The sequence below is a fragment of the Neovison vison genome, chromosome 9 (assembly GCF_020171115.1).
Source record: "Neovison vison isolate M4711 chromosome 9, ASM_NN_V1, whole genome shotgun sequence".
Classification (NCBI taxonomy): Eukaryota; Metazoa; Chordata; class Mammalia; order Carnivora; family Mustelidae; genus Neogale; species Neogale vison.
The window spans coordinates 79,213,575-79,238,622 of record NC_058099.1 but is presented as its reverse complement, the minus strand read 5'-3'; the positions used below and the strand labels follow the sequence as shown (position 1 = coordinate 79,238,622).

The window sequence follows — 25,048 nt, the reverse complement described above, 5'->3', positions numbered from 1 at the left end:
ATCAGCACAGGCCAGCTCCTCTCAAGCTGACCTCAAGCGTCTCCTCTCGAATAAATCTCTTCACCTCTTCTGAATAAAAAGGACACTTTATCTACCATCACATGGCAATGGACCCAACCAGCAACACTGCTGGGATTGTTTCTGACACTGCTCAGCTCCTACGAAGCTCCATAACCTTTCAGCTTTGTGGCTTTCTCAAAGAACCTGAACTTCTCATACAGCAAAGACCACATCTTTGCTTTTCTTTTTCTCATATATTCCACACTCATTACTCCTTCTATAAGTCAGGAACCTGTATACAGTAAGTACTTAAATGTTTCACTGCTGACCATTACAGGACTTTAATTGTGATTAAAGTTTGCAAGCAAATAAAACCAAAAAGCATGACATTTTCCCCAAATGTACAAGTTTATATAGACACATGTACACACATGTATGTGTTTTGGATGTATATATCTCCATATAGGCATTTGTATGCAATTCTGTGAATGCAAATACCCACATAAGTATCCATATATGTGGACATGTATGGGTATATGGATATATATGGATACTTAGGAAATTGCATATATATACACACATATATGTATGTATATGCATACATACATACACACACATATGTATGTATATGCATACATACATACACATATGTGTATGTACCTCTGTGTCAATTAGCACTGACCGCCGACATGTTAGGTATACTCTTCTGTTCCCAACAATTCAAACATCTATTAAGCCCTGCACTCTCCAAAGCAGTCAATAATTATACTAATTAATCTTTTTGTTAAAAATATTTTTAAATGCAAAAATCACCAGGCAATAGGACACTGAAAGTGAAATCTTTGGAAAGCAAAGAACATACCAGCAAGGTCAATAAATAACCCTATGATTACGTAGCTGACTTCATTCACATGGATGGCCATCTAGAGAAACAACCCACTCAAACTAAAGAATAAAATGCCAAGTTTCATACCTTTCTGAATTCAGAGTCTGATCGGCATAATCACTTTTCAAAGCATCTAATTCACTCTGGAGGAAGGCTATGTTTGTCTGTGCTTCTAAAAGATCTTTCTTAACTTTCTGATTTTCCTGAAGGAAAGGAAAGCACAAGCATTAGATTTCGGGCATCTTCCACCCGGGAGAGTCAAGGGTAATGGAACCTCACACCCCACCCCCACACCTCCACAGTCCTTCAAATCTTGGGTGTTCGAAGAACTGGTTACCAATTCAAGGTGATTTGAAAATATCATAAAGAAGTAAAGTCTCAAAAAGCTAAATCTTTGAAATTGTTCTTTTGTTTAACGTTTGACATTTGGTGCCAAAAAACTCAGTCAAGACGGGATTGTGATGTACTTTAACATGTTACTGGCAAATTAACTCAGATCAAACATGTAAACATCTGTTTTACTCAATGAGAGCTATGAATCTACTGACAAATATGCTGAGGAATTAACAGTATTTATCACCAGGCAGACTGGCTAATTTTTATAATAAATCTCATCACCTAACATTTGTGATTTTTGCACTTAAAAATAGTTTGGTTTTTTTAAAAAAAAGTCTATGTTTTTCTTAAAAAAGAAGGAAAAAAACACTGGAGGCTTCCAGTACAAAATGATGGACTGAACACTCTTCTTTCCCTTTGAAGACCCCATGCCCACGAAATACCAAATAACATGAAATAAACCAATACAGGTTACAAGAATGCAAGAGGGGCCCCCAACACTCAAGTGAATTAAATACATTCCTGGAAGATGGAAACTGGATGGAAATGTGCTGACAGAAGAGAAGAGAGCAGGAGCACAGTAGGTCTGGAAGAGGCGTGGGGAAGGTTGTGCTACAGAGCAAAGGAGGAGGCAATTAGCTAGGCAGCATCCGCTTCCCAACAAGTGGAAATGGAGCTTAAAAACAGATAAAATTTGTGTATTAAGGCAAGCAGCCCGCAGCCCCCAGGCCATCCTCTCTTACACTAGCAAAGAATAGCAGATAGTCAGAGTCAATTCCCAAAGCAGTAAGACAGAGCTTGTCTTTTTATAAAGAACTGAAGTGGGTGCCTGCGTGGCACAGTCAGTTAAGCATCCAACTCTTGGTTTGGGCTCAAGTCCTGATTTCAGGGTCATGAGATAGAGTCCCGCCTCACGTTCAGTGCTCAGCGTGGAGTCTGTTTCAGATTCTCTGACTCTCCTTCTGCCCCCACTTGTTCTCTCTCTCTTTCAAACAAATAAATAAAATCTTTAAAAAGAAAAAGAACTGAATGACCCCTATACAGTGTCCTAAGTCCTCTTATCCATATCCCACTAATTCCGGTCATAAGCGGTCCCCCATTCCAAAAGCCAGCTTCACACACACAGCTCCTAGGAAGACACCCTCTCAGGGGAGGTCCCAAGGTAAACAGGTGTATTTACCTAGCTGCACAGGAATCCTACACCAGCTACCTAAAATGTTCAGAAATTCCAGGATGATGTATGGGTAGTGAGTTTAAAAAACAATCAGTCCAATAAGAACTGAAATTTTGGAGACTCCAAAATTAACATTTTCAAAGAGAAAAAACAAATTCCATGCATCAGGAAGAATAGATAAGAAGCTGGAAGGCATCGGTGAATGATATCCTGAAGATGCCAGAGTTTCTTTTTACAAGAAACCAAAAATTCAACCAGGAAATGCAAGAAAAATTAGCAACTCTACAAGAAAGTCATGATCCAAATACAGAGCTAACTAACATGTGGCAAAATTTGGAACCAATGGCACATTCCAACTTGACCATGAAGCTAGGAGCCTTCTCTTCTGAGTGGTATGGGGATAATGAATGGAGAGAAAGAAATGCACTGGCAGCAAGCTGGCTCACTTCTGGGCTCGGCAATGAGAATATTTAGAGTCCTAACCAAGGAAATGTTCGCTAGTGGCTGTTAGCTTTTCGAGAGTCCACCTAAAAACAAAATAAAGACAACTTAATGATGATGATAAAACAGACACAAAGGCTGTCAATTTGGCAACAGAAAGACCAAAGGAAGGGTCAGGAAGGTGGGAAAGGGACAGAAAGAGGAACTCTGGAGGAAGAAAAGGGCAATTATCCCCTCGTCCCACAAAGCTGGGGATACAGAGCAGAGCTGAAGCTGCGGGAATGCAGGGTTAACTATGTGAACTGCAAGGGCCATGCCACCATTGCTGTGAATAAGAAATAAATAAAAGCATTCACCACAGGTGGGGAATCATTGAGGATAATAGCCTGAGTAACATGTTTGGTCAAAGGTACATCTCACTGCAGTATTAATTTCTCTCCATCCCCGGAACACCGATAAACAGCCCAATCATGTCTAGTCATCGAAGAGGAAATGTATTTCTGGAAATGAAAGGTGATTCTTACCATTGATAAATCATAAATTTGCTTTTTTAAGGCAGCCACATCTTCTTTTTGACTTAGTTGTTTTGATTGTTCTTCTAGCTGAAAGAACAAATAAAAGCTGTTCATGTACAAACTCACTTTGGATAGATTCAGTTAAGTTTATTAGTATCCTTGAATATATAGCTATAGGAATTCTAAAAGTCTTCAATTTTCAACATGATACAACTTTGTAAATCATTAAGCTACATATAATCCATGAGGATTTGAAAACTTGGTTTCAATAATTTAAGCATTTTCATGGAGCACTGGGTGTGGTGAAAAAATAATGAATACTGTTTTTCTGAAAATAAATAAATTGGAAAAAAAAAAGAAACAAACAAACAAAAAAATGTCTGATCTAATATGACAACCAGTGAAAATTCCTCTCACAATTTTGTTCTGATGCTAACATGTGATAGTAAAGCTGTCTCTTCATGTCTTTTAGAACTCTAATTAAAAAAAAAAAAAAATTTAAGCATTTAAAAAGGGTTTTTTTTGTTTGTTTGTTTGTTTGTTTTTCTTTTGGCTTAATGAATTTCCTTTGAAACAACTGAACAGTCCTTTTGGGAAGCCATTCAACTACTAAGCGACCTAACTTCACCTTTTCAGTTACGTTGCATATGAGTCTGGACCTTTATATTCTCCTAGAAATTTATCTGTACTTAACACTTTCTACCCTGTATTATAATTATTTACGAATGCCTTACCTCTCCTACCAGAGTCCAAGATTTTTAACAGCAGTGTTAGCGTCAGATTCACTTCTTTTTTTCACAGTGATTCCAGTAAGTGCTTATTAGAATAACTGAAATCAGTAACAGGTAAGTGTGACAGGAAGCTAGTGACATATGCACCCAGACTCTATGGATATATACCTGAGCCTGCTTTCTGGGTGACTTGTCAGTATCACCAGATTAAACCAGCTCAGGAGCATCTCTAACATGGACAACTAAAATGTCTCTCCTACAAAGAGCCGACAGTCCCTGGAAACGGTGGGGACCCGTGGGTTTCCATTAACTGAGTAGTTACGCAGTGACCAAAATGAATGCTAAATTTCATCACACTAAGTCAAAGCCTAAGTAATCTGATGCTGGACTTTCTTCATCTTACCAGATGCTTCTATTAAAAGTTTTCACACGAGACCACAACTCTACCCCCTGGCCAGCTCTGAGAAGAGCCCTTGATATTTTCAGATGCATGCCAATTTCAGAGAAGAAAAATGGAGGGGGAACCTAGGTTTCTGGGGCACCTGGGTTGCTCAGTGGGTTAAAGCTTCTGTCTTCAGCGCAAGTTGTGATCCCAGGGTCCTGGGATGGAGCCCCGCATCGGGCTCTCTGCTCAGCGGGGAGCCTGCTTCCTCCTCTCTCTCTGCCTGCCTCTCTGCCTACTTGTGATCTCTGTCAAATGAGTAAATAAAAATCCTAAGGAAAAAAAAAAACAAAACTAGGTTCCTTGGAATCCATGGCTTAGGGTAACGGCAGTCATAATCAATTTGTAATCTTTTCCATAGTTTAAGCCTTTAACGCTCCCTCACGTGAATCCCCATCTTATAAAAAAGCCTCCCCAGCAGGCGGGAAGTCCGGTACAAGTGAGAAAGCGCAAACCGCGAGGCGAGACCACTCTGCGGCTCACTGGCGCTGTGGCGCGAGCACTCCGTGTCCTCAGCGCTGAAGCAGCATATTCACCTCTCCTCAGAGAAAGCTTGAGAATTAAATTTGACAATTGTGAAAAAGAGCTTATTAAACTATAAAGTCAGTTAACGTCCCAGCTATTATGGTGAGGCGGGACAGTCAATTATTAATCCCATTTTACAAATGAGAAACGAAATGATAAGATAACAAGGCAATTGTCCCAGGTGCAACTGGCAGAAAGTGGCAGAGCCACAGTGAGGACTCTGGTCCCATCACTTTTGACTCTTACTGTTCAGGGCCTATGTGGTCCTCATCATATGCCTCATCGTGGCAAGAAACTTATGTCTTTTCTGCGTAACTTGCTTTTAGCCTAAAGATGTCAGAAGACAGGAAAATAACTAAGGACCAGGGTGAGGAGATCTGTGACTCTGGCATCAACAAGGGATTGGTCTGTTCAAATTGTGCAATTCAAGCATCTCATGTCTGTCTAATGGCCTCTGTCAACTAGAGAAAAGGTTGACATTGATCATAATTTCCCAAGAAGGCCACTGGGGAGAATTTTTAATAATCCCAGAGGTTTGAACTGCAATAGACTATAAAATACAGCTAATCGTCACTTAATCTCATTGACTATAAACACTGGAAAGAACATTAAATGTGATCACATGAAGAACCAGAGAAGCAAAGTGCCACAGTCCCACTTTTAGGAATGATTTTTTTTCCAGTAACCGTTTTCACTTTAGCCAAGGTATTTCCGCTCGCTGCAGAGACAACCCACACCCAAGCGGTGGATCCAGTACCAAGCTGCAGACAGCCTGGGCCGGCAGCGGAGAGCCAATGGGACGTACCTCTTCCCAAACTCTGCTCTCAGTAATGTCAACTTGGCAGCTTAAAATTTTAAGCTTGATGGGAGCCTTAACACCATGGAAATCAGCAAATATTACAGATTTGTGCCTGACCCCCTCCCCTCTCTAGAGCCTGTTGATAAGTAGCTACCAGCACATCACAGGGTGAAGAATACCTTACTCATTGGAGACCAAACACAGCAAAGGCCAAACCCAATCACACCTTTGCTCACATTTCAGCAAGTTCTCTCCTACCTCCTGCTGATCAGGGGTGCCCTACATGTGGAACTTTCTGCACAGAACAAGATTATTTACTTTATTTAATAAATATTCACCGAATACTGGCCATTGCAGTTAGCTGTGGGCAAACATATGAGAATATGTGACCACTAAAGACAGGATCCCTCCTGTCCTGAGCAGAATCCCCTGAACATGTGGGTCCTGAGGGTACCTGAGGAAGGAAAACTAGGGTTTGATGGACAACTGTCCAAGGGGTCAGAAATATTTATTAGACTGTGCAGAAGAAAGACTGCCCTTGAAACAGAAAATCAGGGACCTTTAAAAAACCATCTTTCAGGAAGCCCCGTTTGACTCTGAAATCTGATTCCAACTGCTGCTTTAATATGATTCCCAATGTTTTCAGTCGCTAAAAACTTAAACACCTAGATATACTGAGGCTATTCCTAGAAGCCTCACTGCCACAAACCTACCTTTTTAAGTTTCTTTATTGTCACCTGTAGATCTCCTACTTCTGTTTCATACTGACGTCTGAGGTCACTGAGGGCTTCCTCAGCCTTACGTTTTTCCTTTTAAAAAAAGGAAAAAAGATTTTACTGATTTAAGAAGGTTTTTCAATTCCCAATTGAGCGAGAAATGTATTGTGTCAAACTAAGGCTGATCCCAAGTCTCCCACACAGGGAAGGCAAGAAGGGATGGCGGAAGGTACAGCTCTTCTGGAACTGAAACCTGTGGAAGTGAAAGCCAACATGCACACATCACCTGGTGAGACGCCCCTAAGACTATCACTCATGTTGTGACAGAGGCCAGGGAGCATCTATTAACTAGTTTAATTAATTACTGCTATTGTTAATTAAAACATACAGCAAGAGCCAAGGGCCCAAGTGCTTGCCTACACCCCATCATGTCATCAGGGCCCAGGAAGGTCCAGTGGGTGTATCCTTCTTCCAAGAGCTCACACCTTACTTGAATTCAAATCACATCACCTGCAAATTTCTACGCTAAGTGCTTCTGCATGGGCTGGCTCTTCTCAGATGTATCCTGCCTGGATTAGAGAAAGCCAAGAGGCACACCAGGAGGTCAAGGGCTGCAGCTCCCAGGAGCCCAGACATCTTCAAATTTCCCTTTCCTCTCCACAAAGCATGGAACAATGTTCTAAACTACGTTTAGAACTCAAATAAATTTTTATGTTAATAGCCAGTGAAATTGAGTGTTCAGATATGCACTGAACATATAGCCTCCTATATGCCAACAGTCCCGAGCACCGAGAGACAGAGCAGGAGCCATGAAGACCAATAGGCATCCTGGTGGGAGAAGACAGGAAGCAAAGATGATCTCAGGAAGCAATACAAGAAGAAGCTAACAATGAGATGTGACAGGAAGTGAATTGGAAGGTAAGGTAAGGCCTCTCTGCAGGGGAGACATGACCCCATGTCTCAATACCTACCAGAGTTACACGGTCTTACATCCCACTTACTTGGCTGTCTAGCTGAGACAACTTACTTGAAGCCTCCATTTCCTTACTGGATTAATGTGAGGAGTATATTAAATTATCCAAGTAAATTAAATAATCTATATAAATTAAATAATCCATGTAAATTAAATCTTCTATGCTTAGGAGGAAATGTCTGGAGAAGAACAACATCTTCACCCATGGTAACCTTGTTTTAAGTGAGTCTCTTGAATTTATTCAGCTTTACAGGTGAGGAAGCAAGTGTTGCCCCTCACAGGCAGATGAAGACATGAAGCCTCCCAATGAGCATCTACCTCGGACAGCCTTCCTGGCATCTCGGCAAGTCTTCTCGCTAAAACCAGCACCATGACGCTAAAAATAACAACATTTATGGTGTAAAAATATTTGGTTCAGAGCTTAAGAAAGGAAATCACCACTATGTAGCTCTTTCCATTCCCAACCTGTTTGTCACAGGCAGACGCCAAGAGATTGGATGGGGCGTCGTTATAGTAACTTAGGTAGAAATGGTGGTGCTTCAGACCAACTCATCACAAACTTCCAGGAAACTGAAAGGGAGGGAAGCCTTCCCAACTCATTCTGTGAGACCAGCACTGGCCTGAGACAAAAACACATTAAGAGAAACCCACAAACCAATATCTTTTATTAATATGGATGCAAAAATAATAAAAATAACAAAATTTAACAAAATGAAATAACAAAGACATAAAAATGAAAATACATAATAACTAAGTGGGGTTTATCCCCAGACGGCAAGTGTGTTTTAATACTTGAAAATCAATGTAATTACCACATTGATGGTCAAAAAAAGAGAAAAGCCATGATCATTTCAATAGCTATAGAAAAAGCATTTGATTAAATACAACATTCCAGGGACGCCTGGGTGGCTCAGTTGGTTGGACGACTGACTTCGGCTCAGGGCGTGATCCTGGAGTCCCGGGATCGAGTCCCACATCAGGCTCCCAGCTCCATGGGGAGTCTGCTTCGCTCTCTGACCTTCCCCTCGCTCATGCTCTCTCTCACTCTCTCTCTCAAATAAATAAATAAAATCTTTAAAAAAAAAAATAAATAAAAATAAATAAATAAATAAATACAACATTCCATTCCTAATTAGAACAACAACTCTTAGCCAACCAGGAACATGCTCAAAATTCAATAAAGGGCATCTATGAGCAATATGCCACTAACATCATACTTCTTGTTAAGAGAGAGAATGTAGATAAGGATATCTGCTCTCACTTTCCTTGTTCTAACCAGTGCAATAAGGAGAGAAAAATGAAGTGATCATTCACGTCAGAAAGAGAGACATAAAGCTGTCTTTATTCATAGATTACATACCATTTACATAGAAAATCTAATGGAATCTACCCCAAAAGCTACTGAGTGTGAGCAATGTAAACAAATATGATAGGGTATAAGATCTGTATATAAAAATCAAGTGTATTTCTATGTATTCACAATGGGAAACCAGAAATTGAAAATTTTAACATTGTTTAGAGTAGCATTAAAATATCAAATACTTAGGAATGAATCTGAGGAAAGACTTATAAGATCTGTATGTTGTACACTACAAAACAATGTGAAGAAAATTTAAAGAAGACCTAAATAAATGCAGAATACATCCAGTTTATGGATCAAATTACTCATTATTGTTAAGATGCCAATTCTCCCCATATTGATCTATAAATGCAATGAAATCAAATCAACCCCCAGAAGGTTTGGGATTTGTTTTTTTGTTTTAAGAAACTGACAAGCTGATGCTGTGGAAATTAAGGGATATAAAATAGCCAAGACAACTTTGAAAAAGAACAAAATTGAAAAGCTAATATTACTTGATTTCAAGACTTATTATAAAGCAATAGTCACCAAAACAATGTAATACTGGCATAAAGCAATCAATGGAACACACCAGAGAGCCCAGAAATAAAGCCACACAAAAGCAGTAAACCAACGTTGGACAAAGTGCAAAGGCAATTCAATGGAGAACAAATAGTCTCCAACAAATGGTGCTGGAACAACTGGATATCCACCTGCAAAAAAATATGAACTTTGACCCATATCTTGAAAATGGATCCTAAATGTAAAATCTAAAACAAATAAAACTTACAGAAGAAAACAGCAGAATAATCTTTGTGACCTTGTGTTAGGCAAAGATTTCTTAGATGCCAAAAGCATGATCCATTAAAGAAAAATTGACAAATCGGACTTCATCAAAATGAAAAACTTCTACTCTTCAAAATACACTGTTAGGAGAATGAAAGGACAAGTCACCGTGTGGGAGAAAATTTTAAAATCAGAATATATAAAGAGCTCTCAAAACTCGGTAACAGGGGTGCTTGGATGGTGCAGTCAGCTACGTGTCTGACTCTTGGTTTTGGGTCAGATCAGATCTCAAGGTCCTGGGGTTGGGCTCTGTGCAGAGTTGGCTTGAGATTCTCTCTCCCTCTGCCCTTCTTGCTTGTGCTCTCTCTCTCTCAAATAAATCAGTCTAAAAGAAAACTGTATTTAAAAAAAATAATAAACCCTGCATAATAAGAAAACCAAAAGATTTTAACAGACATTTCATGGAAGAAGATACACAGTGGTTGCCTGGCAAGGAGGGCAGAGGAGGGAGGAAGGGAAGCATGACAAAGGGGCCTGAGGAAACTTAAATGGTGGACGGATACACCCATTATCTTGACTGTTGGTGGTGGATTCCTGAACTATGGGCACACCCAGTGTTATTGTGTTCTGTACTGTAAATATGCAGCTCCTCGTGTGTCAATTCTACTTCGAGAAAGCCATTACAGTCTAAAATACTTACCTGCAGCAATGGACTAACACTGTAAGGGCAAAAGGAGTCAAGGTCAGGAAGAGGTGGATATGACCAGAGGACTGCGAGGGAACATCAAGGAGACGGGGAGACTTTCTCTAAGCTTGGCTGAGTTTGGGAAAATGGAAAGGAGGGGCAAAGAAAGCAGACGGAGAGAAGGAAGAGCAATGACCACGCCGGACCAGAGCTGTGCAGTGCAGAACCACAGGGAGCCGAGCTGAGCCAAACATGAAGTTACAGGATGTGGGGGCCTGGTAAGGGCTCCAACACCAAGTCTGCTGGTTAAGAAGCAGTGAGACTGATGGCAGGAGAACTCGTGCACTTGTAAGTGTTCGATGAAGGAATGAGCACACAGATAAAATGCACGGAGAGGGAAAAAAGGCAGAAAAAAAATATATGATTTTCCTGTTTCTAGACTACAACAAATGGACTGCTATCAGAATAATGGGATCTCCACATCCCTAAAGCAGGCCCACGGACTGTGAGCCACTGACTCTGTTGAACATGACATCCCAACAGTTATTCAACTTGCCAGTAAGAGATAAGACAACGAAGAGACCCAAAGTCATATATGGGGTACAGCAGACCAAGGCAAAGAATCTACCAAAAAGGAGAATTTCAGACCAATATCACTGATGAATATGGATGCTAAGATTCTCAACAAGATCCTAGCCAACAGGATCCAACAGCACATTAAAAAGATTATTCACCATGATCAGGTGGGATTCATCCCTGGGCTACAAGGATGGTTCAACATTCGCAAATCAATCAATGTGATACAACAAATTAATATGAGAAGAGAGAAGAACCACATGGTCCTCTCAATTGATGCAGAAAAGGCATTTGACAAAATCCAGCATCCGTTCCTGATTAAAACGCTTCAAAGTATAGGGATAGAGGAAACATTCCTGAACCTCATCAAATCTATCTATGAAAGACCCACAGCAAATATCATCCTCAATGGGAATAAGCTTGCAGCCTTCCCATTGAGATCAGGAACAAGACAAGGATGCCCACTTTCACCACTCTTGTTCAACATAGTATTAGAAGTCCTAGCAACAGCAATCAGACAACAGAGAGAAATAAAAGGTATCCAAATTGGTAATGAAGAAGTCAAACTCTCTCTCTTTGCAGATGACATGATTCTTTATATGGAAAACCCAAAAGACTCCACCCCCCAAACTACTAGAACTCATACAGCAATTCAGCAACGTGGCAGGATACAAAGTCAATGTGCAGAAATCAGTGGCTTTCTTATACACTAACAATGAAAATACAGAAAGGGAAATTAGAGAATCGATTCCATTTACTATAGCACCAAGAACCATAAGATACCTGGGAATAAACCTAACTAAAGAGGTAAAGGATCTATACTTGAGGAACTACAGAACACTCATGAAAGAAATTGAAGAAGACACAAATAGATGGAAGACCATTCCATGCTCTTGGATCGGAAGAATAAACATTGTTAAAAGAATCTAGAAGGACACAAAGTACGAAGAGTCACGGGAAAGAGCAGGCCGGCCACAGCCAGGATGCAGTCAGCTCACCTCAGGCCCGGTGCTAGGCACCCATGTCCACCATTAGGCTGGGCCTCCGTGAAACAGGCTGGTGCATTACCCCATTCTAAAAACGGCACCACCAAGGTCAGAGGTCTGGTTATTTTCCCAGGGCCACCTGCCTGGGCAAAGGCAGAGCCAGGAAGCACACTAAGGCCAATCAGATGCTAATACTCAGGCTCTTCTCACTCCATCCTGCTGCCTCTTAGAGGTAACAGGGCAAATGAATAGAGAATGTTCAACCCAACATTAGCCTTACAGGTAAGTCTATTTTCTATTTCCAGTAAACATTCATCACCCAGCTGTAGTTTATACGGAAAAAAGACAAAAATTGCTTCTATGGAAATCATTAAGTTTCAACTGTAGAGTTGCAAGTTTCAACTGTAGAGTTCAGTCAGTGATGAATAAAAGTACATTTTATTATAAAACACTGAAGTTCGCAGAGAGAATTTTAATTTCCCTGCAATCTAGATTTAAAGTTGGCAGTGGGCATGGTCGGGGAGACTGTGGCAGAAGATCTGAAACACCCTTCTCTACCCCAGGGGGGCGCTGCCTTCTTCCTCGGGCCTCCACTATGGCAGCACATCCTCAGAGAGGCCCCTGACCCGCCGACCGCTTCTCCCCATCGTTGCTGACCACACTTGCTCTTTACTCGTAGCTACTGAAATTACCTACTTTATTTGATTATTTATTAACTCTTTCCCCCCTCGCTCTCCCCGCAAAACCATTACCAAAAATAGCTCTCATGGAAAACCCTGCCCGGTGCCCGGTCTGTAAAAGGCGATCCATCAGGAATGGTGGGAAGAAAGGGCCAATCCCACAGACTCACATCTTTACGCGTCTTGTGTTCTGCTGCCTGAATCCTCTGATCCATTTCCTCTTCCAACTCACTCAGCTGCATGGCTGCCTTGTCCTGGGCTCTGAAATTCAAGAGGGCGCACACCTTTTCACTGCAACATGCAGAGACGACCTCAACCTCGTCTATTTCAACCCCTATGTTACAGATGAGGAGAAACACGCTATTTTAAAGAATATTCCCTGTTCTTCCACATCATAAAACAGGATTGGCACTTTGACCATTTGGGTATAAAATAACATTAAAACTAGATATTTAGTAAATGGTATAAATTAGAAAAAATAGTTTTAACCTAGATTGTGGTGAAGAACAGCTAAAGATATCAAATCACTGGGAAGCTCTCGATAAATTCTGAAAATCCTTTCTGCTCCCACGACTGAGTGACAATCTTGGACCAAAAAAAAAGAACCCCACAGTAAACAGATCTTTGGATAGAATTCTGAAACGCTTTATAGAAAACACACAATGTTATATGCTACAGTTAGAAGGGGATAAAAGGAATCTCAACAATTATTTCTAATCAGCTTCCTAAAGTTCTAGAATAAAAATAGTCTTTACATTGTAGAAAAATTCTGTTTCCTTTACTAATCCCCAAATCACCTCTCTACAGATGAAGAGCACACTGATTTGCCAAAAAGTTAGAAATGGGAACATGTCATTGAGGAGAATTGTGGCATAGTTTGCCTGAGCAACTGGCTAGTATGGAGACATCTGTCACACTCTACAATGGTCGAGGCTGCAGATTAAACCCAAAAAATGTATTTTTTATTCTCTCTCTCTGATGTATGTCCGATTATCTAAGTTTCCCATTCATGAGTCTTGCCTATTCAACTAGATGACAAGAGCCGCCACAGGATTTAGAGGGTCAATGACATGACATTGATAAAAAGTAGACAACAGAACCTAACATGGGGTGCCTGGGTGGCTAAGTGGGTTACAGCCTCTGCCTTCGGCTCAGGTCATGATCCCAGGGTCCTAAGATCGAGCCCCACATCAGGCTCTCTGCTTGGCAGAGAGCCTGCTTCCCTTCCTCTCTCTCTGCCTACTTGTGATCTCTGTTTTTCAAATAAATAAATAAAATCTTTAAAAAAAGAAGAAGAAGAAGAATAGGGGTGCCTGGGTGGCTAAATCAGTTAAGCATCTGTCTTCAGCTCAGGTCAGGATCCCAAGGTCCTGGGGTCGAGCCCCATGTCAGGCTCCCTGCTCAGCGAGAAGCCTGCTTCTCCTTCTCCCACTCATTCTTGTGTTCCCTCTCTCATGGCTCTCTCTGTCAAACAAGTAAAGAAATCAAGAAGAAAGAAGGAGAAGAAGGAGGAGGAGGAGGAGGAGAAGAAGAAGGAGGAGGAGAAGGAGAAGAAGAAGGAGAAGGAGAAGAAGAAGGAGAAGGAGAAGAAGAAAAAGGAGAAGAAGAAGGAAAAGAAGAAGGAGAAGAAGAAGAAGAGGAAGAAGAAGAAGAAGAAGAGGAGGAGGAGGAGGAGGAGGAGGAGGAGGAATAAAGACAGGAAGGACTTCAATACCTCTTCACTGCAATGGCCAGGTTTTCCATTTCTGTGCTCTGCAGTTTGATCTCATGGATAAAGTTCCTTATAACATGCTCATACGACTGAATTAGTCTTGGCTCCACAAGGTTGATGTTTAGATACAAGGTACTAACTTGCTCTTTTCTGCCAAAAAAAAAAAAAAAAAAAAAAGAAAGAAAGAAAAGCTAAATTAAGCAAAATAAAAAATAAAAAGGCAAATTTTCAGACTACTTTCAGGAATGAGACACATAAGAACCAAACAAAGCAACAATAACAGAAGGACCAGAAAGGAAAGAAGAGCAGGTGGTGATGCTATGGCACTAACCTCTGTAATACTTTTTTTTTTTTTTAAAGAATTTATTTATTTATCTGATTAGAGAGAGAGAGATCACAAGCAGGCAGAGAGGCAGGCAGAAAGAGGGGGAAGCAGGCTCCCTGCTGAGCAAAGAGCCCAATGCAGGGCTTGATCCCAGGACCCTGAGATCATGACCTGAGCTGAAGGCAAAGGTTTTAACCCACTGAGCAACCCAGGCGCCCTCTCTGTACTTTAAAAATGGAACAGCAAGTTTATTATTTTCTAGAGGTATTCAGGTATGACTGATAAAAACTGTACATATGCAGGTTCCTCAGTCATGATTTAGTGTTAAAAGATGTAGACTAGTGAGGGAAGAGAAATGGATAGAGAGGGATTGACAGGAAGGGACATTTTTTTGTTATTACTGCAGGTATTTTTTTTTAAAGATTTTGTTTATTTATTTGACAAACAGAGATACAGCGAGAGGGGTGAAAGGAGCAGGGGGGGGTGGGAGGGGGAGAAGCAGGCTTCCCGCTGAGCAGAGAGCCCAGTGCAGTGCCCGATCCCAGGACCCTGGAATCACCACCTGAGCCAAAGGCAGACGCTTAATGACTGAGGCATCCAGGCGCCCCTTGAAGGTATTTTTATTAACAGAAAGGTAAATAGGGGCATCTGATTGGCTCAGCTGGTACAGCATATGACTCTTGATCTCAAGATCATAAGTTCAAGCCCCACACTGGACATGGACCCCACTTGAATGAATGAATGAATAATCAGTAAGTAGAAAGAGAAATAGAACTTGAAAAAAAGAAAGGTAATAAGAGGTACAGGAAAAAAAGGTAACCATTAAACGGATGAATAACATGTCCCACTAATCTCTGATAAGACATATTTCAGCCTTTATGATCATAAGAGTGAATGCACCTGTTATTTTATAGTCAGTTAAAAATTACTTCATATAAATTCACATGTATTTATATGTGACAATCCTAGCTGTCATTATAAACTTTTATTAAAAGACACATATTCCAGAGTCATTTCAAAAGAAAAACTGGGCAGCTCAGCTGCTGGAGGACAAAGGAGTGAGTCAGTGGGGCTAGCAGTGCTCCTGATTCAAGTTCAGTGGTGATACCCTAAGGGTACAGAGAGAAGACTCTGTGAAGACACAGGAAGGTGGCCATCAAAAAGCCAAGGAGACAGGCCTCATCAAGAACAAACCCCACAGGCACCCTGATCTGAGACTTCTAGCCTCCAGAACTGTATGAAAATAAATTTCAGCTGTTTAAACTACCAGTCTGGTATTTGTTACTAGACATTTCTAGGCAACTACAGCAAACAACAAAAGGTCCAAGGTCCCAGAGTGACTTAGTGGCAGAGCTGGGATTCCACCCCCCATATGAAGCTAAAGACCACATGATTCGCCAGAACGTTATTTTGCTTCCCAATTGTGTTAAAGCATCTGAGCCATGGCAGAAGAAATGGGATCCAAAATTAATTCGCAGAACTACGAAACCCTGAAAAATGTGAGGTATATATTAACCTGAGGCTTAGTTAAGCATGGCCTCAAGGTGTGTCCGTGAGCTATAAACTCCCCCAGGTTTATGCTTATAAATAAACTTCTCCGTCTGTGCAGAGGCCAATTATGACAGAAAAGAACTGCTCAAGTGAAATATTATTAATAAAGCTGCAGGATTAAGTCACTTCATTTGATATAAGATGCAGGAAGCAGCCATCATCCTTCTCTTCAGAGCTGAATACAAACACTAGTTGCAATAGTGAGCTGTATTAACTGGAGCAGTAAGCAAAACAAAACAAAAATACTCTTGGACCGTCCCATGCAATTTCAATGCATAACAGGATCATTAACTTCTTGCCTTTTGTCAGTTACTGATCACCAGCAAGATACAAAACATAAAAACTCTCTCCTTAATAGGAACCTGCCTGTCAGAGATGGCTGTTAAGATACTGTCACCTACAGTCCTTGCTTCTCGACTAACAAAACAACAAAATGTTCACAAGTACAGGTCACCAGATTTCAGGACTTTCTCCAAGTTTCAAAAATAAGAAAGAAACACAATAATTTATAAAACTTTTCTTGGTCTTGATATTATAGAGTTTCAGAAATGGTATTATGAAAAATATCTGCCAGATAGTTTAGCAGAAATATGTAATATGGTTAGCAGAAAATATGTGATATGGATTATCGTTGTGCTATAGACTACATGAATACTCATCTATCCTGCTTCCTATTACAGGGCACACTTCCCAGAACCCCAGGCAGGTAGACGAGGGTCATGTGACTAGTTCTGGTAAATGGAACAGGAAGAGAAATGGTATGTTGGCCACTTCCACACTCGTTCCCTAAAATCCTTCATTAGATTCTGAGCTTCTATCCATTCAGATTCTCCCTCTTTCTCTCTCTCTGAGCATCTCTCCCTCCATCCCCCTTCCCACTCCTTCTCTACCCCCCTGCATCTCTCTTCCTCAGCTCCACAGCTGTAGTGAAGAATTCCAATATGGCAAAACTATGGGAGAGAATGTGCTTGGCTTCCTCAATCACCACACTGAGCTTAACTGCTCAGCAGGGCTGTCTGGTCGCCTCAATCTGAATGACATACAAGAAAGAAATGTTTGTATTTTGTAAAGCCACTAGGACTTAGAACTTCTTTGTTACACTCAGTTTGAACTTAAAAGGTTGGCATAATAGTTTCCTATTTTGTTTTTGGGCTTTTTTTATCATCCCCTTCCAGATTAAATTACTTCCTCAGCTTTTTCCTTGATAGCTTCTTGGTTACGTAAAAGCTTCTATGACCAGGGTAAATCTTTAGCACCACCACCCACTCTCTCTCAGGGAACAAAGGACTACTCGGAAGCATCCTATACTGAGGCGGACACTTATTAGGCACCTTACATATGTAGTCCAGGCAGTGATTCAGAATTTACATGCACTAGTCACTCAATCCTCACGGCAACCCTACAAAGAAGTTATCACCAGCATCCTGTTTACCAAAGAGGAAACTGAGGCAGAGACAGCTAAGTACTATCCTGGTAGCAGAGTCAAGATTCCAACTCAGCCCATCTGGCTCCAGAGTCCAGCTTCCCACGGAAGAACTAGCTCTTTGTGCCGAAACTAAATGCTAACGTAGTCTTAAGGGGCCCCAAGGGCATGTCTCCACTAAAGAAAACTTAACATAACAAGATTTTTTAAAAATTGCTTTGGAGGAGCCTATGCATTATTGCTGCAAGGATTGTCCACATTACAAAGGGTCTCCTTTAAAGGATGATGGCATGATGAGGATTAAAATGAGGTAATCTTATAAAATTTGGTTTACCTACAGCTATTTGGTTGGAAAGCACTATTGTAGACAATAAGGCCCCCTCCCACCCTCCCCAGCCCCCATATATCTGTGTATTTCATTTGGTCTGTTTCTGTGAAACTAGAGAACCATGTGGATTATGCCAAGAGACAGCCAACAGAACACACTTGGCTATTCTGACATCTGATGGAGAAAACAAAACCAAAGTTTTTAAAAAACACGTTCCTATTGCAAGAGATGATACCTGGTCCCTCTCTGTGAACTTTAAATGCTATGCCTTGCCCAAGCAGCTAGACACATGCGGTCCTTCCGCTCAACAGACTTGGTGCCAAGACAATCTTTGTTCTGCTCCTAAGAGTGCCGGAGGCATGGCCTCCCCCGGTGTCCCTGTTCCCCACGTCAAAGGTTAAGTAGAGAATGCACAATGCCGCACACACAGCTCTGTTTCCTTCTGGCCTGACCCCAGGTGGCACATGTGAGGACTGAGAATTGTGCCTTGTGGTGACAAGACCCCAAACACTTTTGATTCATTGAGTCTGGGGCCTCATCTCACGCAATTACATTTGGTCACAAATACCACCCAGAGAGGCATACAGGTACATTTGACAAACACTAGGTAAAAATTAAGGGTCAAGCCATAGGTTTTAGTCAATCAAGACAACACACATTCTCTACCCTTCTGTGCCAAGAAAGTCTCTAATACTAAAAATAATCTAATTTATGTCTGAAGGAAGAGAGTGAATGAAAGGCACAGAAAGACATCAGAGAAATACAGATCAGAGAAAAACACACCCTGAGTTACCAATTAGATTTAGATGTTTAAAACCTGGGCCTATAATATTACACAGCCATGAAAAAAAAAAAAAGACAAGAAAAGAAAGAAAGAAATCTATCCATTTGAAACAACGTGGATGGAACTAGAGGGTATTGTGTTAAGCAAAATAAGTCAATCAGAGAAAGACAATTATCATATAATCTCACTCCTATGTGGAATTTAAGAAACAAAACAGGGTCAGGGCACCTGGGTGGCTCAGTGGGTTAAAGCCTCTACCTTAGGCTCAGGTCATGATCCCGGGGTCCTGGGATCGAGCCCCGCATCGGACCTGCTTCTTCTTCTCTCTCTGCCTGCCTCTCTGCCTACTTGTGATCTCTGTCTGTCAAATAAATAAATAAAATCTTAAAAAAAAAAAAAAAAGAAACAAAACAGGGTCATGGAGAAGAGAAGAAAAAATAAAAGACAAAACCAGAGAGGGAGAAAAACTATAAGAGACTCTTAATCATAGAAAACAAACTGAGGATTGCTGGAGGGCTGGGGTAACAGGGTGCTGGACACTAAGGAGGACACGTGATATAATGAGCACTGGGTATTATATAAGACTGATGAATCATAGGCCTGTACCTCTGAAACAATAATACATTATATGTTAATTAACTGCATTTAAATAAAAAATTTTTAAATTAAAAAAACCTGAGCCTATGCATCTCAATTGATAAATTACAAGATGATTTGTTAAAAAAAAAAAAAAAAAAAAAGACAGTAAGACAGTGGGGTTGGGTAATTACCGAGGAAAAATTCACAACTTAGAATTTTACAATGGTCCGGGGGAAATAAGCATTTTAAGTCACAAATATTCCCACTGAGGCTGAAAAGGCTATTACATGAACTTAGAAGAAAAACAGGTCCACTTAGGATGTATACAGATTATAAAAGGGTGACATATTTTCACAGGATTGACACTTAGCATATACAGTTATATCTACATCGACGTGTATACACCGGAGTAGTATACTGAGAATGCCTGGACACCTCAGCTCTACAGACACCTCTGGGCACAGTACCAATGCTAAGGAGCATGGTGACCCAGTAAGATCGTTAGGAAAACTGTCTCTTAGATCCTGAGTCTCGCTGCATTGAGCATTAAAATAGGAAGCTAAGATAGTCATCCAAACATAAGTCAATTAGATCTAAAACTCAAGACTGTTTTCTATGAACAAAAGCGAACAGTATAAAGTCCCAATATCTGCATCATCCTACACCAGCATCTGGCATAAGAAAACTGACATTATGACCCCACCATCTGAGTGCAGGAAATTAAAATATCCATGCCACCTAAGGCACGGGTGCTAGATCCTGGAAGTAAAATGCTAAGATACAGACTGGGTTCCTTTCCCCCATTAGACCCACCATGAAGATTAAGTATAAGATATTCTGGCAGTATAGACAGGGGAACATGACCAGCACTTGGGGGATAGCCTGAGGGATGAGTAGATGTCAATTAGGCAGCCAGTGGAAAAGGGGTGAGGGGGTGGTGGCCAATCCAAGGCACCAATAACCACAGGCTGAAGCGCCAGGACAGGGGGCGGGTGGCAGGGGTAAGACAGCTGCTCCTGTAACAGGACAGCCAGGAGCAGGGGAGGCAGCAACAGCATCAGACGAGGACGTGGGGTGAGAAGTCAGCAGGAGCCAGAAGGCACAGCAAAGACATGGGAGGAGACAGTTATTGAGAGGGTGGGAGGCCACTGGGAGTGTTACATGGAAGCAATGACCTGATCAAGTTTGCATCTTAACTACTCCCATCTTTATAAACTTTTGGCTGAAGCAGAAAAATAAGCACAGGATTTTGCAACAAGTCTGTGGGGGATAAAACTAAATCTAAGTCCAGTGTCATTGAATCCAGAAATGTACAACTTCAGAAGTTTTCATGAACTTCAACTTTTCTTTGTTACAGAATATGTAAAATTATAGACAATTAGAATCTGATCATACAAACAGATCACCTGAACAGAATAGAGAGCCCATAAAGAGACCCGCCTGAATATAGTCAACAGATATTTGATAGAGGAGCAAAAGTAATACAGGAGCAAAGACAGTCTTTTCAACAAATGGTGCTAGAATAACTGGGCTTCCTCTTGAAAAAGAACAAATATAGACACAAAAATTAAATCATTCATCAAAATGAAGTCAAAATCAATCACAGACCTAAACATAAAATGTAAAATTATAAAACTTCTAGAACATAAGGAGAAATCTAGATGACCATGGGTATGGTGACAACTTCTTAGATACAACACCAAAAGCATAATGCATGAGAAAAATAACTGATAAGCTAGATTTCACTAAAATTAAAAACTGCTCTTTGAAAGACAATGGCAAGAAAATGAAAGGATAAGCCACAGACTGGAGGAAACATCTGTAAAAGACACAACGGTCATCTAAAATACACCCCTGAAACCCTTAAAACTCAGCAATAACAAACAACCTGATTTAAAAAATGGGTCAAAGACCTTAATGGACAACCTCACCAAAGAAGATATACAGATGACAAGCATATGAAAAAATGCTCCACATTATATGGCATCAGGGAAATGAAAATTATAACAATGAGATAGCACCACATACCTATTATAATGGCCAAATTCCAGAACATGACAACATCAAATGCTGGTGAGGATGTGGAGCAACAGGAACTCTCATTCATTGCTGTCAGGAATGCAAAATGGTAGTCACTTGGGAGGACAGCGTGACAATTTCTTAAGAGACCAAACTCGCTCTTAACCACATAGTCCAACAATCCGTGCTTCTTGGTGTTTATCCAAAGGAGTGGAAAACTTAGGTCAGCACAAAAACTTGCATATGAACAGGTCATATGCAACCCAGTTCGGTCATAACCGCCAAAACTAGGCAACTAAGATGTTCTTCAGTGGGGTGAGTAGGTAAACTATGGTACATCCAGATGAGGAAATATTAACCAACACTTGAAAAATGAGCTACCAAGCCATGAAAAGACATAGAGGAACTTTAAGTGCATATTACTATGCAAAAGAAACCAATCTGAAAAGATTACATATGACATAATTCCAACTCTATGACATTCTGGAAAATGCAAAACTTGGGGACAGTAAGAGATCAGTGGTTGCCAGTAAGAGATCAGTGGTGGGGAGGAGATAGGATGAATAGGTGAAACACAGAGAATTTTTAGGACAATGAAAATACTCTGTAAGATAATATGATAATGGGTATGTATCAATGCACCTTTGCCTAAACCCATATAATGTACATGAGTGAACCCTAATGTAAAATAAGGAATTTGGATGGTTATAATATGTAAATGTAGGTTTATCAATTATAACAAATATATCATTCTGATAAGGGTTTGCTGATGATGGGGGAGGCTATGAAGGTGTGGGGGCAGGGAGATATGGGAAATCTCTGTACCTTCCTCTTAATTCTTCTACAAACCTAAAACTACTCTAAAAAACAAATCTTTTTCTTTTTTTTTTTTTTTAATCTGACAGTTTATTTCTCTTTTGTGGTAAGAAAATGGGTATATTCCTACTTAGGTGACACCAGCTGCTCTTTCTAGATGCCCTGAGCCAACCATACTGTCATTTGTCAGTAAGTGGAAAGGCTTATTGTTTTACTCCCACACAAGTTAGATAAAAGTTACTGACTTCAAAACATACTTTTATTACATAGTACACATATTTTCAGAACAAGCCCCAACTAACTAGAAAATAAATGCCAACAACTAAATCTAGCTCTGCCCCTACAACAGGGTGGCAGTAGCTCTCTTTGTGAAGTTCACGTCTTTCCTTCCAGACACGGTGTGCTGTGTGTGCCTCTCTGCCCACCATCGGCCTGACGCCAGCCGCCTCTAACTGGAAGTGATTCTGGTCTGTGTTCTCACAAAAGCTCTTGCTTGTCATTAACTCAGTCACAAAGTGATTACCTGACTCTCCCTTCTAGAGAAAATATGGTCTCTTCAGCTTGGTTCCACCATCCCACAGAGACAAGCCAGTCCAGTGGCCTGGGCCTTCCTTGGCTCTGCTCTGCTGCTGCTCAGAAGATGGTCCAGCCCAGGTGTTCAACCACCAGTGCCGCACCCAGGCCCCCTGCCCAAATACATCTCCCACAGGTAACATTCTTTCAGGATTCCCATGGCCTTGAGACGTATTTTACTTCCCGAAGTACTTAGATGGGTAGCATTCCCGCTAAGATTTTAAAATGGAAACTCCCTGGGAGATGATTCAAAGTCTAGAAACGTTTCAAATTGCAAATTGCTTCCTATTTGAAATCACTGACATTTAGTTACTGGGAGTTTGCCAGTGGAGGGAGGAAGACAGAAACAGCAAGAGGCATGGTGCTAGAGGTTTGGGGAGGGCACACTGCGCCCCGTTGAGGGCTGCTTCAGTCAGGAGTGAATAATGCCTGGGGGAAGTGTAATGGCCTGGCTAGATCAAATGCTTCCTCCTCACATCCTGGCTTTGCGAACCAGGGCAAAACACTTAGCCTCCTGCGCTTCATTCAGTTTCCTCAGACATAAAGTGAGGAAAGTGATAGAAGCTTCCACATAACGTAATTCACCTGGACCGAAGCACACACAATCCAGGCACATTGTAGGGAACTGATAAATGTTGGCCATCACCACGATCTGTTAATGCTCTTGACTCCTCTGCCCTAATGAGTTAGAAAGAAGTAGGTATTTATCTCCTATGTATCTCTGGGTTGTGTTTTGGGGAAAGAGTCAAAAGGGAGAAAGCAGCGTGGTGTGGAAACTTCATGGACAGAAATGTTGTCTTACCAGAGCCAGTGCAGGGAAAACTGAGAAATGAAAATTGGGTCATGGCTGAGGTCAGTCCTCGAAGCTCACAGTTTAAGGGTATGATTTATGAGACATATATATTTGGTCATTCAGATGACCCAAAATGCATTTCTTAGACATATTTGGTCTTCATCTGCAATTCCTAAAAACTTCCAAAGCCATAAGGGTTAAACTGGTGATTTTTAGACATCCCCCCACCCCAAAGAGGTGGATAGTTGCTAGGAGGACCAACCGTGTGATTAAAGGTTGAAACTTTCAGTCCCCTACTCCACACCCTGACCTTCAGGGAGGGGAGAGAGGCTGGAGGTTGAATCAGCCAAAGGCCAACAACTTAGCTTATCATGACTACATAATGAACCCTCCATATAAAACCCAAGAGAATATCTTTTTGGTCCTTTTGGGAGAGCTTCCATAGTTGGGAAACCAGAACACTTCATGTGCCGCTGAGCCAGGCCCCAGACTCCAAGAGGACAGAAACTCCTCTGGTCAGGACCTCATTCTGTGTATCTCTTCATACGGCTATTGGTCCATACTCGGCCTTACCCTTTAATAAAGTGGTAAATGTAAGTAGATGTCTCCCTGAGTTCTGTGAGCCTCTTAGTGAATTAACTGAACTTGAGGAGGAGAGTGTTGGAACCTCCAGTCAGTCGGAAGCACACATAACAGCCTGGGGCTTGGGACTGGTGTCTGAACTGGGGGATGGGGCAGTGTTGTAGGACCCATGGAATCTGATGCTCTCTCCAAGTAGACAGTGTCAGAATTGAGCTGAATTCTTGAACACCTTGCTGGTGTCCAAGGACTGCTTTTTTTTGGGGGGGGGACGGGTGTCACACCCACCTATATTGGAATTGGGTCCAAGTAGTCCAAAAGAAGGGGCCAGTAAAAGTTTTCGGTAAAGCACCAGTCAGAAAATATTTGCAATTTCTGTCGCAAATATTCAACACTGCCACTGTAGCATGAAAACAAACACAGACAACACACAAAATGAATAAGGTTAACTGTGTTCCAATCAAACATATTTACACAATGGGTCGAGGGCCAAATGGGCCCTCCTTGGATCCCAGTTATAGTCTGTTAACATAAGGAAGGCCCTGAGCACAGTAACGAGGATGGGGCAGTGCAGGTCTAGCCTTCTATATACAAGGAAACAGGGCTTTAGTCACATCCTGCCCCTACGTGCACATCAATTTATATTTGTATATGGACACCACACTGTCAGTGTGCTCTGTATGTGTAAACACACACGTGAGAATAGGGACCTCTTTACTTAAGAGTACTGAGAATTCACATTCATTCTCCCGGTATTTCTCTTCTATCAGTTTACCTGGAGTCAAGTTTAATGTAGGCACAATCTAGTAATGTTAGTGCAAGTTGGTATATTTACACAAAAAATTTCTGTTTTGGTAAGAAATATAGGAGTTGGGAAGAAAAGAGTGCCACATCAGTTCCTGTACAAAATTTTTCTTTAGATGACATCTGTCTCCTTCCTGGGTTTACCCAGGACAATCTCATGTGGTTGTCCTGTA

General features: G+C 41.2%; 1 protein-coding gene across 1 annotated transcript in view; it reads right to left on the bottom strand.

Annotated features, from left to right (window-relative positions):
* The window catches only part of LOC122917667 (ras and EF-hand domain-containing protein), a 73,650-nt gene that overhangs the window by 29,897 nt on the left and 18,705 nt on the right, over positions 1 to 25,048 (bottom strand). The window contains exons 2-6 of the mRNA XM_044265824.1: positions 14,305 to 14,451; positions 12,761 to 12,851; positions 6,563 to 6,658; positions 3,362 to 3,439; positions 974 to 1,089 (exon numbers count right to left, since the gene is read on the bottom strand). Of these exons, the coding sequence (XP_044121759.1) occupies positions 974 to 1,089; positions 3,362 to 3,439; positions 6,563 to 6,658; positions 12,761 to 12,851; positions 14,305 to 14,451 (528 nt within the window). The remainder of the gene's footprint in view (positions 1 to 973; positions 1,090 to 3,361; positions 3,440 to 6,562; positions 6,659 to 12,760; positions 12,852 to 14,304; positions 14,452 to 25,048) is intronic.